The sequence below is a fragment of the Erinaceus europaeus genome, chromosome 5, assembly GCF_950295315.1.
Source record: "Erinaceus europaeus chromosome 5, mEriEur2.1, whole genome shotgun sequence".
Lineage (NCBI taxonomy): Eukaryota > Metazoa > Chordata > Mammalia > Eulipotyphla > Erinaceidae > Erinaceus > Erinaceus europaeus.
The window spans coordinates 45,775,016-45,790,393 of NC_080166.1; the positions used below are offsets into that span (position 1 = coordinate 45,775,016).

At 40.3% G+C, this 15,378-nt stretch overlaps 1 protein-coding gene and 1 pseudogene across 7 annotated transcripts in view; one reads left to right on the top strand and one right to left on the bottom strand.

The window, feature by feature from the left end:
* The first annotated feature begins 9,261 nt into the window (after positions 1-9,261).
* LOC132538872 (U11 spliceosomal RNA) lies at positions 9,262-9,386 on the top strand (annotated as a pseudogene).
* A 2,713-nt stretch (positions 9,387-12,099) lies between these two features.
* The window catches only part of SREK1 (splicing regulatory glutamic acid and lysine rich protein 1), a 51,529-nt gene continuing 48,250 nt past the window's right edge, over positions 12,100-15,378 (bottom strand). For 5 of the 7 annotated variants that reach the window (XM_016188333.2, XM_060191265.1, XM_007523500.3 and 2 more), the window contains one exon: positions 12,100-14,415. In XM_016188333.2, coding sequence (XP_016043819.2) covers positions 14,260-14,415 — 156 coding nt within the window. In that variant the 3' untranslated portion in view covers positions 12,100-14,259. The remainder of the gene's footprint in view (positions 14,416-15,378) is intronic. The other 2 variants (XM_060191267.1, XM_060191266.1) reach the window with 1 other exon arrangement.

A 15,378-nucleotide genomic window follows, 5' to 3' on the forward strand; every position in this document is an offset into this window, starting at 1 on the left:
GGTAACAGCAGCAAATGCTGGAGAGGGTGTGGGGTCAAAGGAACCCTCCTACACTGCTGGTGGGAATGTCAATTGGTCCAACCTCTGTGGAGAACAGTCTGGAGAACTCTCTGAAGGCTAGAAATGGACCTACCCTATGACCCTGCAATTCCTTTTCTGGGGATATATCCTAAGGAACCCAACCTATCCATCCAAAAAGATCTGTGTACACATATGTTCTTGGCAGCACAATTTGTAATAGCCAAAACCTGGAAGCAACCCAGGTGTCCAACAACAGATGAGTGGCTGAGCAAGTTGTGGTATATATACACAATGGAATACTACTCAGCTGTAAAAAAATGATGACTTCACCATTTTCAGCCGATCTTGGATGGACCTTGAAAAATTCATGTTATGTGAAATAAGTCAGAAACAGAAGGATGAATATGGGATGATCTCACTCACAGGCAGAAGTTGAAAAACAAGATCAGAAACGAAAACATAAGTAGAACCTGAAATGTAATTGGTATATCGCACCAAAGTAAAAGACTCTGGGGTGGGAGTTGGTGGGTGAGGAGAATACAGGTCCATGAAGGATGACAAATGACATAGTGGGGGTTGTATTGTTAAGTGGGAAACTGGGGAATGTTATGCATGTACAAACTATTGTATTTACTGTTGAATGTAAAACATTAATTCCCCAATAAAGAAATAAAAAAAAGAAAAACAAGATCAGTAACAAAAACACAAGTAGAACCTGAAATGTAATTGGCATATCACACCAAAGTAAAAGACTCTGAGGTGGGTGGGTGGGGAGAATACAGGTCCATGAAGGATGATAAATGACATAGTGGGGGTTGTGTTGTTAAATGGGAAACTGGGGAATGTTATGCATGTACAAACTATTGTATTTACTGTTGAATGTAAAACATTAATTCCCCAATAAAGAAATAAATTTAAAAAAAAAGATTACTCAGCTATTAAGAATGATGAAGTCTTTTCCTTTGCCTTATCTTGGGTAGAACTTGAAGGAATCATGCTAAGTGTGATAAAGCCAAACGAAAAGAGAAGGATGAATACCATATGATCTCACTCCTATGTAGAACTTCAGAAAGGAAAAACACGAAGTGAATTTGGACTAGTTTGATGTATTGCACCAAAACAAAGGACTCTGGGTAAGGTAGGCAGGGAAGGGTTGGGGGGGTGTAGCTTTGAGGTACTGATTGATGCATGATGGTGGAAAAGAGCCTAAACTGGAGATGAGAGTGTTTTGCAGACACATATCATGAACAGGTTAGGAACTGTGCCCATGTGTCAACAACTATACCACAAACCATTAAATCCTCAATAAAATTGTATTGAAAAATGGAATACATTTTTAAAGTAAAATTAAGATCTAAGAAATGATGCTAAGAAGATGTACAGGAACCTAGCAACAGTATGCAAGTCAGACTGCAATGGCACGGGGCGGGGGGGGAAGACACAGGGTGTGGGGTGTGGGGTAGGTCCTCTCCAATCCCACAGCACATGTGAGAGTTTTGGCCTCCCTACTCCTACCAGAGGACATCGGGAGGACAGGAGGACAGAAGGTCTTACCACAGTAGAAGAAACGGAAGATCTGAGGCCTGGGGAAAAGCCGTTCTCTGGGGCCCAACCCTGCCAGCCAAGACACAGAGAAGCAGGTCTTCATAATATATGTGTCAGTATTCTCTGTGCAGGCCTGAGCACTCCTCAGACTCACAAAGCTTCTCTTGAACTTAATACATGAGGGAGGTGGCATGCAGGATGAAGCTTCCCCTTCAGACGGGGACTCTGAGTTATAACTACAGAAACTTTCTGTGTGTCTGAAATAAGACTTAGAAGGCTGCAAGAAAACTGGCAGCAGTGATTTGCAGACAAGGGAGAGAATGTTCACTCTGTCGCTTGAACACGTTGATGCTGGATAAAATAAGCAATTTACATTTGTAATCAAAACAGGCATATGCTTTGTATCTGTGTTCCAGACGCAGTGCAAAAAACACAGCTTGTAAAGGAAAAGGGTTGTGGATGTGTGTGCCTCTAACCCAGTGCGACACTACAATTTGGCTACAATTTCAAATTTAACCACAACTTTGAACTTGCCTTAGAATTCAGCCATTATTGGGGAGCACTGCCCAAGCCTCTGGCCCACCTTCTCTCCTCCTGTTTCTGGGCCTCCCAATCTCCTCTTCCCTGTTCCCTCAGATGTAGCATAAATGGACTTGGCTACGCGCCACAATTCTGCTGGCCTCAGTCTGGAAAATGAGGGCTCCGAGTTCTGCTTAGAACACGAGGGAGAAGCAGGCACTGTAGAGCCCAAGTGCATACTCAGTCATTTTAAAAACCTGTTATTTTTGAAGCCCCGAGCTCAAGAAATGAATTCAGAAAGAGAATGAAAAAAATAGCGAGACTCATAGCAGGAGTGCAGCCTCCGCTAACAAAGGCCTTCAGCTGAAACCAATTTGGACAGCTCAGCTCAGTCTCAGCTCATGAACTTCACTTTACCTCAGAAAAGCCCTTCAGCGCGCGCGCGCGCGCACACACACACACACACACACACACACACACACACACACACACCTCCTCACCTCCTGGCAGAAGGCAAAGTGGGTTTCAAAGCTATTCAGCATGAAAAGGGCAAAGATATTGTGCTTCTTTTTATTTGTGATAATCTTTGATAATCTTTGTGGTTTAGATCTCAGTAAACTTAGCAATCTTCTGAAAAGTTTAGGCAGAAGTGACCATCCAGTCACCTGAGCCCACAAGATGGGCTTCAAGGAGGCATTTGGGTTCCTGAACCTCAGGTGAAAAGAGGCAAATTCCAGAAGCAGCCCATGAAGTTTACAACAAGCGTTTAATCTTGAAATTCCTTCTCTCCACCTGTCTTTATTTTTCCACATCCAGAAATGAAGGATTTGATGTCTTAAAATATTTAAAGAGCCCCAACCCAGAGTCCACCTTTGTGCCTGAAGCTGAAACTCGTAAAGAGAAAGCAGCATCCCATCTCTCAGGAAAACTAGACTTGCCTTCCAGCAGGTGGAAAGGAGAGGAGGAAGAGGCCAATTAAGGTGTTCTCCCCAGTTCCTTAAGACCCCAACCATGTCCTGTCTTTTATTTGGAACTTTCTGGAAAAAAAAAAAAAAAGAAAGAAAGAAAGAAATCAGCCCAGTCCTCTCAGATTTTGAATCCCTGTACTATACTGCCGGACCCTGTCCTGATCTGAGGCACAGCTTTGTTCAACCCATGATGCCTGAGTGTTTTCCTTACACACAGAACACTTCCCCCTCCTCTTGTCCCAGGAAGAAAATCACTCTAATACCAAGTGAAATTAAAAAGGCAATATTCAGAGTTCTGTGTATGATAAGATACACATTAAACAAACAAAAAATAGGGTGGGCAGTGGTGAACCTTGGTTAAATGCACACAGTACTAAGTGCAAGCACCCACACAAGGACCTGCCTAAGTTTGAGCCCCCGCTCCCCACCTGCAGTGGGAACACTTCATGAGTGGTGGAGCAAATCTGCAGGTGTCTTTCTCTCTCCCTCTTTATCTCCCCCTCCTCATTCAATTTCTCTCTGTCCTACCAAATAAAATGGAAAAAATGGCCACCAGGAGCAGTGGATTTGTAGTGCCGGCACCCAACCCCAGCAATAACCCTGGAGACAGAGAGAGAGAAGGAAAAAATGAAAATGAATTTTAATTGACTTGTGTATACATAAAATACATCAGGGGGAAAGACAAAAAATAAATTATATTGCTTGTCTCTGAAGGGGGAACTATACTTTCGTGGCTTTTGAATTTGAAACACATGAACATGTTACCTGCTCAATATGATGCCATTCAGTTCTGTTTAAAATACATGTGTCTGTTTTTAAATACTTTTATTCACCAGAATGTCAAGGTTAACAAGGCAAAGTGGGCTAGACAAGAGTGTACTTGAGGGAGGCGTCTTGGTCAGTTTATATTCTGCAGGGTAGACTGTCAGGATTGTACACCTTTGGGTGATTATAAAGTCCATGTGTAACTATACAACATCCTTAGACCTGCGGAAGATGAATTCACAGAAAAATAAATACAATTAGACTTTCTTTTTAACAGATGGAGATGGGATAAGGGTGAAGATGAGGCTAGTCTACTGGCTAGAACTGAGTCCAACTCATCATGTGTCCTGGAGCCCTGTCTCCCCACTAGGGAAAGAGAGACGGGCTGGGAGTATGGATGGACCTGCCAACACCCATGTTCAGCAGGGAAGCAATTATAGAAGCCAAACCTTCCACCTTCTGCACCCCATAATGATCCTGGAGGTCCATACTCCCAGAGGGATAAAGAATAAGGAAACTATCAAGGGATAGATATCACAGGATTGGATATGGAGTTCTGCTGGTGGGAATTGTGAGGAATTGTACCCCCCCTTATCCTATGGTCTTGTCAATATTTCCATCTTACAAATAAATTTTTTTAAAAAAAGAATTGAGTCCAACTAAGCCAGCCCACTCAGACCCAGAAATTGATTGCAGGAGACCAGGAAGAAGATAGAAATTCAAAGACGTTAGTAGGAGGGCAGTGGACACACAGAGTAGGGATTTGTGGCCTTTCCCGTGAGATCATACCAAGCCCCAAGACGACAGTTGATCTGAGTTCCTGGTCATACGGAGTTCATGGTTATCTGGAAGGAAAGTTACTTCTGAGACTTGGCTGGCACAACCCCAGGGACACACCACAGCTGATTCATACAGAGCCTTCATAGGATCAGAAAATGACACTCCTGCCCCACGACACTGCAAGAAAACGACATCTGCAAGAAAAATCATCAAATCTAGGACAACTGCAGCTGTGAAATCCACACCATATCTAGCTATTCATGACTGCAGGGACAACTCTCAAGTTAGTGGGACACATTTCTCTTAGATAGGTTTTCCTGTCTTCTAGAAAACCTTAAACACACACACACACACACACACACACACACACACACACACACTCCCTGTTTTACAGAATAAAAATTATAGTGGGTAATTCACAATCCAAAAAGATTATTTTATGAAAAACACTTTGGGGGCCAGGTGATGGCATACCTGGTTGAGAGCACACTTTACAGTGCACAGTGACCCAGGTTGAAGTCCCCAGTCCCCACCTGCAGCAGGGAAGCTTCACAAGTAGTGAAACAGTGCTGTCTCTCTCTCTCTCACTGCCCCCCTTTCTTCTCAGTTTCTCTCTGTATCCAAATAAATAAAGTTGTATTTACTTATTTATTTATTTTTAAAAAGACTTTTTTAATAAAAAAAAACCATGATATGTTTACTAGGTTGAAAATATTTTAGGTACTATATGTCTGCATTTTACTATATTCTGAGAATATGTTGTGCTAACTTTCTTGTGGTTCAAATATATATATATTTTAGAAATTCATGCTTGAAAGACTCTTTCAAGTTGAAAGAACAAAGGCAAGCCACTTCCTCAGTAAGATGTGCTTCACAGAGAACATGGCATGACTGTCAGCCTCATGTAGAGGTAATAGGTAATAGAAAAACATATTGTTAGTTTTCTAACAAGAATAACAACTCCTTTCAGCATGATGAAATGGTCTGAATTTTAATGTGTAAAGACCCGCCTAGTCTGACTCAGTGAGTCCTAGCAGTGGGAGGAAGGGTCCACTGGTCTGCTTGTAAGAAGAGAAGAGACAAAGAGACACAAGGGAGAATGCCATGTGACAATGGAAGAAGGGGCTGGAATGGTACCTAGGGTTGCCAGTGGCACCAAACACGTTATCTGCTACTTGGATAAAATTAGCACTAACCCAGCTTTGAGATGTCTGAACCTTATAAAACATAATGCATGGGAGTCGGGCGGTAGAGCAGTGGGTTAAGCGCACGTGGCGCAAAGCGCAAGGACCCGCGGAAGGATCCCGGGAGGAGCCACAGGCTTCCCACCTGCAGGGAAGTCACTTCACAGTTAGTGAAGCAGGTCTGCAGGTGTCTATCTTTCTCTCCCCCTCTCTGTCTTCTTCTCCTCTCTCATTTCTCTCTGTCCTATCCAACAACGACATCAATAATAGCTACAAAGATAAAACAACAAGGGCAACAAAAGGAAATAAATATTTAAAAAAATAATAAAACATAATGAGCAAGAGAGTAGACTAAGATACATCATAGGATTTGGAGGACCTGAAGATTATTTGTATCCAAGGCCTGTTTCTTTCTTCTTTTTTTTTTTTATTTAAGAAAGGAGACATTAACAAAACCATAGAATAAGAGGGGTACAATTCCGCACAATTCCCATAACCCGGTCTCCATATCCCACCCCCTCCCCTGATAGCCTTCCCATTCTCTATCTCTCTGGGAGTATGGATGCAGGGTCGTTGTGGGTTGCAGAGGGTGGGAGGTCTGGCTTCTGTAATTGCTTCCCTGCTGAACATGAGCGTTGACTGGTCAATCCATACTCCCGGTCTGCCTCTCTCTTTCCCTAGTAGGGTAGGGCTCTGAGGAAGCGGAGCTCCAGTACACATTGATGGGGTCGTCCGTCCAGGGAAGTTTGGTCGGCATCTTGCTGGCATCCGGAACCTGGTGGCTGAAAAGAGAGTTAACATACAAAGCCAAATAAATTGTTGAACATTCATGGACCCAAAGACTGGAATAGTGCAGATACGAGGTGTTGGAGGGTATTCCCTGCATGCTCTTGTGTACTTCTGCTTTCAGGTATATATTTTTCCCCTAGTTTATGGGCACTGGTGAACCTATGCTCTATCTCAGGGGAGCTGGACTATATCTAGGTTTGGAGACTTTATTGGGGAGTGGACCACCTGGAATGGACTTAGAGAATACTATGAAAGGAAAGGTCTCACTCAAGTGATGGAGCTGAAGGGTTGTCATTCCACACCTGAAGTCTCTGGTCACAGTCTGAAGTGAAGCATGCTGCAGTGGCACTCACTGCATTGATTAGGTTGCAATCCGCGGATGCAATATTATTTGATTTGAATTGAGAGCATCATGCAGAAAAGTGGGCCCCACCCTAAGGTTCCAGGACTGGGGGAAATATACCATAACCTTAAAATGGTAAGAGTCAATCTCTTCAACTCTTTTTTCAGAATGAACTTGAACTTACATATATGATTAAGAAATTGTCTAACAAATAAAAGCCAAACAAGTGTAGGCTGAGAGGTGCCATAGTGGCTGGAGCTTTGGAATTAAAAGCAGTTAACGGTATTTATACACTTTTCTCATATTTGGAAACTCCTCTCTTCCCTGATCCAGCTTTCTAGTCCTATTTCAAATTCTGACACCATCTCCCCAGACAATACTTTTAGCTCACCTGCATGTTAGCTGTCAGGCTCAGGGAAAACTAGTAAAGTCATGCGCTTCTTGGAATATAGCTAAAATAGACCCACTAGTTTTTTCCAAAATGGAGACCCTAAATGTCATCTGCTGTGGTTTTACCTTTAGGTTCCTGATTATTAAACCATTTTTTCTGCTTTCTATCTTAATTCTTTTCAGCTACCAAGTTGCAGATGCTACCATGACACCAACCTGACTTCCCTGGGCAGATGATCTCACCGATGTGTCCTGGAACCCCACCTTCTCTGAGCCCTATCCCACTATGGAAAGATAGAAACAAGCTGGGAGTATCGATCAACCTGTTAATGCCCATGTCCAGCGGAGAAGCAATTACAGAAGCCAGAACTTCCACCTTCTGCGCTTCATCATAATCCTGGGTGCATTCTCCCAGAGGGATAAACAGGGAAGCTTCCAATGGAGGGGATGGGATGCAGAACTGTAGTGGTGGGAACTGTGTGGAATTGTATCCCTCTTATCCTATGGCCTTGTCAATCATTATTAAATCAATAAAAAAAAATTTTAATATTTATTTCCTTTTGTTGCCCTTGTTGTTTTATTGTTGTAGTTATTATTGTTATTGATGTCATTGTTGTTAGATAGGACAGAGAGAAATGGAGAGAGAAGCGGAAGACAGAGAGGGGGAGAGAAAGATAGACACCTGCAGAGCTGCTTCACCACCGCCTGTGAAGCGATTCCCCTGCAGGTGGGGAGCCAGGGCCTGGAACCAGGATCCTTACACCGGTCCTTGCACTTTGCGCTACCTGCATTTAACCCGACTCCATCCAAAAAAAATTTTTTTTTAAAGCATGGAATCCTGAGTTTGATCCCTGACATAGCACATGACATCAGAAAGACAGATCTTTAGACAAATTTTAGTGACACAGAAATCATCTAAAGGACAGGGGGCCTGGTTGTGGTGCAGCTGGTTAATCGAATATGTTACCATGAGCAAGGATCTGGGTCGGAGTCCCTCCTCCCAATTGGCAAGAGGGATGCTTCATGGGTAGTGAAGCAGATCTGACTCTTTTTCTCTCCTTCTCTATCTCCTCTCCTCCCTTCTCAATTTCTCTGTCCTATCAAATGAAATAGAAGCAAAGGAGGAAGAAAGAAAAAAAAAGGTCCCACCAAGACGTGGTGGCAAAAAAACAAAAATCAGTGAACATTAGTAACTATTATAGTCAGTGAGGTATCGCAAATGCGCCCTTCAGGGCCAGAGAAAGAACGCACTTGAATAGTGTGCTGCTTTGCCATGCTCAAGGCCCAGGCCCCCACTGCACTCAAGGAAGCTTCAGTGCTGTGGTGGTTTTTCTTTTTTTTTGCCACCAGGGTTATTGCTGGGGCTCAGTGCCTGCACCATGAATCCACTGCTCCTGGAGGAGCAATCCCTCTCCCCTTTTTTTTTGTTGCCTTTGTTGTTGTAGCCTTGTTGTCGTTATTATTGTTGATGTCGTTCGTTGTTGGATAGAACAGAGAGAAATGGAGAGGAGGGGAAGACAGAAAGGGGAGAGAAAGATAGGCACCTGCAGACCTGCTTCACTGCAGGTGGGGAGCCGGGCTGTGGTGTCTTTTAGTCTGTTTCTATCAATAGGGGGCGGGAGGGGCGATTGCTGGTGAGTCAGAAAATAAGTTACATACCAAAAGAAGTGAACGAACACATTACGGTAAAAAATAAGAAATATGCGGCTACCAGAAGATATAAGAGAGCAACTGGGAGGAAAGGGTAGATGATGTCAGTCTGTCAGTGGCAATGTCACCAGAACTTTGGTTTTGAGTGTGGTGAGGCTTATGAAGCATGTAGAAAGATGTGAAGCTGTGACTCTTAAAATGTACTGCAGACCAATGGCAAATCAATTAAGACTTTAATTTTTAAAAAGTACCTTGTTATAAATTTTAAAAATGAGACTAAAAACCTGATTTAAGAAATGCCAATGGGAAAAAGGGCTTCTGTCATGAGTGGCACACGTAGGGCAGCTTGTTTGCTCTATGTGTGGAATCAACATCAAGAGATTTCAGAAGCATAATTTTTGTTGTTTGGTAAATGTTGGTCCCGGTGCCCTTAAAAAAAAAAAAAAAAGAAAAGAAAGAAAGAAAGAAATACTAATGGGTAAGTCGGCAGTCGCATGTGGCAAAGTGCAAGGACCAGCTTAAGGATCCCGGTTCCCCACCTGTAGGGGAGTCGATTCACAGGCGGTGAAGCAGATCTACAGGTGTCTTTCTCTCCCCATCTTCCCCTCCTTTCTCCATTTCTCTCTGTCCTAACAGTGATGACATCAACAATAATAACTACAACAACAGAAAACAAGGGCAACAAAAAGGGAAAAATAAATATAAATATTTTTTTAAAAAAATACTAATGGGTCCAGGTTAAAGCATATGCTTTACCATGATTGATGCCGTTTTGTTCTAGGCATCATATGAGAACACAGATATTTAAGCTAACTTCATCATGGATGGGACAGTGGTATGTGTGTGTTCTCAACATACATGAGGTCCTTAGTTCATTTCCTGACATGTTAATATATGTATTTTTATGTGTAAACACTATATATATATAAAATGATTGAGGGAGTTGGGCAGTAGCGCAGTGGGTTAAGCGCAGGTGGCGCAAAGCACAAGGACCAGTGGCATAAGGATCCCAGTTCGAGCCCCTGGCTCCCCACCTGCAGGGGAGTCTCTTCACAGGTGGTGAAGCAGGTCTGCAGGTGTCTGTCTTTCTCCATCTTCCCCTCCTCTCTCCATTTCTCTCTGTCCTAACGACGACGACATCAACAACAATAATAACTACAACAATAAAAAACAAGGGCAACAAAAGGGAAAATAAGTATTAAAAAATAATTGTATTGTTAGAAAGTATAAAAGAGCCTTAAAGTGGAAAGAAATCTAGTTACTAAACCCAACCTAACTGAATATGGATCAAAATTCTTTGACTGGGAGCAAGAGAGATAACATACTGGTTATTCAAAAAGACTTTCATGCCTGAGATTCTAAAGTCCCAGGCTGGCTCCCCAGTAAGAGCAGAGCAGTGCTCTAGTCTCTGTCTCATTATATTAAAAACAAAAATATATCTGAATTTTTTTATTTTAAAACAACCTATCAATAGGCAGAATCACTAATAAAATATATTTAAGAAAAACAAATCCAGGGCTATGAAGGTAACACGTGTTTGAGCATAGGATTTGTATTCCGGGACCCCAGAATTACTAGGTTCAATCCACAGCACCACAGTCAGACTGAGCACTGCAAGTCTCGCCCATAAATCTCTATAAAGACGGAGCCAGGTAGTGGAGCACCTGATTGACAGCACATGTTACAATGCACAAGGACCTAGGTTCAAGCCTGCAGTCCCCACCTGCCGGGGGAATGCTGTGCAAGTGCTGAAGCAGTGTTACAGGTGTCTGTCTCTCCCTATCATCCCCTTCCCTCTCAATTTCTGGTTGTCTCTATCCAGTAAATAAAGTAAAGATAATAAAATAAAAATCTCTAAAGACAGAAAAATTCACTCGAAAACCCAAGGTTGTTACATTTCTACTTAACTTCTACTTCCAGAAATGGAATTTAGCTTTTAAGAGCACTAATTTCTGGACTTGAACTGTATCTTCTCTTCCCCTGACTAACACACCACCACCAGCGAGGTGTCTGCCTCTTAGCCCAATGCCAGGGGGATATTTTTTAAACTTTTAAAATCTTATTGCATACTATTAACTGTTAAAGTTGAGTGTCTTTATTTTGGTACTTTTAACTTGGATTAGATTTCTTTTTTTTTTTTTGGTACCCAGGGCTTCACTACTCTGGGCCAACTTTATTTGTTGGCCAACAATTTCTAGCTAAGTTTGAGATAAAGTATATATATAATGAATATGGGTTCTGAAAAATGAGTAATATAAAAGTTTTTTGATAAAAATGATTCTAAATTCCAGGTTTTATTTATAATTGAGTATGTCAAAATTTAAGCCTCTGACACTCTTGAAAATTACTGTGTTTGGAATTATTGGTTAGATTTTACTCGTTTGTCGCGAGAAACTGAGTAGTTTATAGAGAACCATATTAGGTAACCTGTTCAGTGTGTAATGAAGAAAAAAAAGAGCGAGAGATAACCAATACTTTTCTAGTATGATGAATAACTAGTTTAAAAGAACTGAGTGTGCTCTCTGTATAAGCTAAAAGAAATAAACAATTTAAAAGGTAATTCAAAAAGCACCAAGTAATAATGACTGCCTGCATGGCCTTGCCTCAAGTTTTTCTTACTACATTTACCTGCAATGAAAAAGAACACTTTTAAAAGAAAAATAACAAGAAACTACCAAGTAAGCAAGTAGCATATTAGCTCTTTCAAGTGAAAGAAGAGAAATGTCTCTCCTTCCCCACTCAGATCCCCCATTCCCAGTATCTCTAGACCCTAGAAATGCTTGCTTCCTTAAGCTAATTTAATTTCACTTTCTCTAGATCTCTTGTACTTTGAATTATTTTATTTATTTATTTACTGGGTAAAGGCAGAGAGACATTGAGAGTGGAGAGGGAGATTGAGAGGGAGAGAAACACCTGCAGCCCTGCTTTACCACCTGTGAAGCTTTCCCCTTGCAGGTGGGGACCAGAAGCTTGAACCTGGATCCTTGCACACTGTAAGTGAGCACTTAACCAAGGTGTGCCCCCTACCTAGCCCCTCTCTTGTACTTTGTACTAAGACCCAATCTTTACTGATCTGTTTTTTCAAGACTATAATCATTATTTTAAAGTAAAATACCATCAACAGAAGAACAGCAGGAACCAAGTTAAATAATGAATTATCAACATAAAAAAACATTTAATAAGTGTCGAGAGTACAAGAAAACAAACTTTAAATGATTGTTTTAGAGACAATACACAAATATGCACGCTCCATAGCAAAACAATTTTCTATCCCAGCTAAAAGTAATAAACTAATGCTATTTTGAAATGCATAAACAAGTATTTCCTCTAAAATACTTAGCTTTATTAGAGAAATGGTACTAAAAAATAACAGATTCAAACATCTTCTCTATTCTACTTACATATTATAAATAAAACAGCTGTTGATGAAAGACACACTCCTTTACAATCTTTCCAAATATACCCAAGCATTCTTGTATCAGAATAAGCTGTTTACCAGTCAACCATATGTGGTTGAATGATTAAAATGACCATCTATACTTTACATAGTAAAGCATTTTCAAAAATTTTAATATACAGAGACAAAGAGAGGGAGAAACACAGTAATTCTGAAAAATGAAGAGTAATTAAGCAGCTTCATAATCAAACCAGGCTTCACTACTTGCAATAAGGATAACTCTTTCCATTCTGCACAAAATACTTTCAATAATATTAAAAGAAAACTCAAGGTGAAACCAAGTAACTGATGGGCTACTCAGTTTTTTAAATCTATAAGTAACTCTTTTCATGAGGTAAGGCAACTGAGAAATTTGATTGTATTAGAATGCATTAAAATAATTAACTTGATTTTGTAGTAACACACTAAAAGATTTAACTTTTGAAATATAATTATGAAAAGTTCTAAAGCTGTGAGTTACTGTTTTCAGGAAACTATTAGCAATGTTGTCCTTTTACTACCTGTATGCTTTCTATAGTAAGTGAGCCTAACAATAATGGATGACCTGTATTTTTAACACAAGTAAACATATCCTTAAACATAAAACCTCACATATTCTCCTTTAAGTACAATTTCTGCACAATATTTATGAAAGGATGATTGAGAGGTAATAGTTAAAGCCATCCAATGTAGACAACCAAAGGATCTGCTTTAAGTAAATTAAGAACATGCTTCATTTTCAATTATCACAGTATAAAACTGATGGTCCCACAACTGCACTGTTATACGTTCTAAAGTCATTCTTAACAGCAGTATACTCCTATCATATCAGGTGAGTAAGAAGCTCTTCTGACATACCATTTGCACACATCTATGGGAGCGAATGGAACATCCGTCTAAATTTCATATGAACAAAGAATGACTAGCACATATAAAATTCTAGAAAACAGTATACCACATTGTAGAAGGCACTAAAGCTTCAGCTTGTGCTCCCATAGCCCATTTTGAAAACCCAGTTTTTTCCTGTGTTTTTATAATGGCGCCTTCCCCACCTACGACTGACAACACACACTGTAATAATATTCATAGTGATATGCTTGGAAATGTCAGGAAAGTTCAAAAAGAAATGCTTACTTTGTGTGTGGGGGGAGACCCAATGATTCTAAACAATGAATACTAATAATTATTCAACACAGCTGCTCTTCCTTTTAAAAGAGAACAGTAGCATGCATTGTCTGCTGTTTTTTAATTCACCTATTTAAGCAACATTAATCTGTAAAATATTTTAAAGAACTATTGTCCTAAACAGTAAGCAAAATAAAACACAATAGTAAGAATTTAACACAATCACTATAAATCCTGTTAAGAAATGTTAAAACATCTTACATATGCTGTACTTACAAGGTTGTGTATATATCTGTACCAATTTCAAGCACATCATCAATCTTTATATTGAAAAACTTTTAAAAAGTAAAACAATACAAAATTCAGTAACAAGCATATTTTTGAAGAGTCTCCGACGCTTATCTCCAGCCTTTATGGACAATATCAATTTGGATCTTTGATGTCCCATTATTTTGCAATGGTTCTTGGCAAACATTAAGAAACCACATGACAAGTGTGTTGTCCACCATGGAAACGCACAGATTTAAGAAAATGAAGAGTGTGGGTAACATCTGTTACTTTTACGATGTCCATGCTTTTATTTTCTCACTCAGTTACAAGATGGTCACAAAAACCACCTAACAACTTGAAAAGCTGTTAGCTTGTATTTGTACACTCAAGTGCATTTCTTCACTGCTCATCTTGTTGAGAGAATTGAAAGCTTTGGATTTTATTCAGTGTGATGTCCAAGTGCACATGCCACTTCTATACTGCCTCTGTTTTGCTAGACAGACTTTCTTCATTTGGCTGACAATTCCCATTGTGCTGTACTTCTATCTCCTCAGTCCTGGGTGCATCCATGTCATCTACTTCTTTACCAGCACTTGATTCTGGTTCTTTACTGTGTTGCTGCTCTTTCTCCTACAACGAAAATTTAGAAAAAATTTAATGTTTTTTCCTAGAGCTGCCCACTATTACATCTGATATAACTAAAATGCGTAAGTTTATCTTTTTATAAGTAAAACTGGGTATTCACTCTAAGTGACACTGCATAAAAATATCATTCAAAATTCCTTTTTAAAATTTTGTATTTATAAAATGGAAATATTGACAAGACCATAGGATATGAGGGGTACAATTCCACACAATTCCCACCACCAGAGCTCCATATCCAATCCCCTCCCTTGATAGCCTTCCTATCCTTTACAATTCTTATAAAAACTAATCAGAATTAAACAGGCAAGTAGAATTTCTAAGGAAATGTTCAACAAGTGTTGCAGGCTGACATGAAAAAGGGGTTGATCTACTGAAAAACAGATCCTGAAACAGGAAATGGAAGAGGTAGCATAATAGTTATGCAAACAGGTTCTCATGCCTGAGGCTCCAGTCTTAAGTTCAATATCCTGCACCACCATGAGCTAGAACTAAGCAGTACTCTGGTAATTAATTAATTCTAGGAAGCAAAGTAAGGGAATGAAAAAAACAGAGTCCCTTAGTACTCCTTGCAAAGGCTGTCCAGGAAATGGTCCAGGGCTGGCCTGATAGCTCACCTGAATAGTGTCCTACTTGCTTCATCATGTGCAAGACTCAAGTTGGAACCTGGTTCTCACTGTACTGGGGGAAACTCTAGTGCGTGCTATTCTGTCTCTGTCTTTCTATCTGTAAAAGTTGGCCTGGAGCAGTGAACTTTAAGGGAGAATTAAATGATACTATGTGGCATACAGTAAGTCCCCCAACAGCTATTGTTAATATTTAGAACATTAGGATGAACCTCTGAGGGCAAATAAAGCTATCAATGAAAACTCCTGTACTCATAACTGATATCCAAATACAAAACTACCTTGCCAGTGTGAGAAAATAAAGACATTTGACAAGTACCTTAAA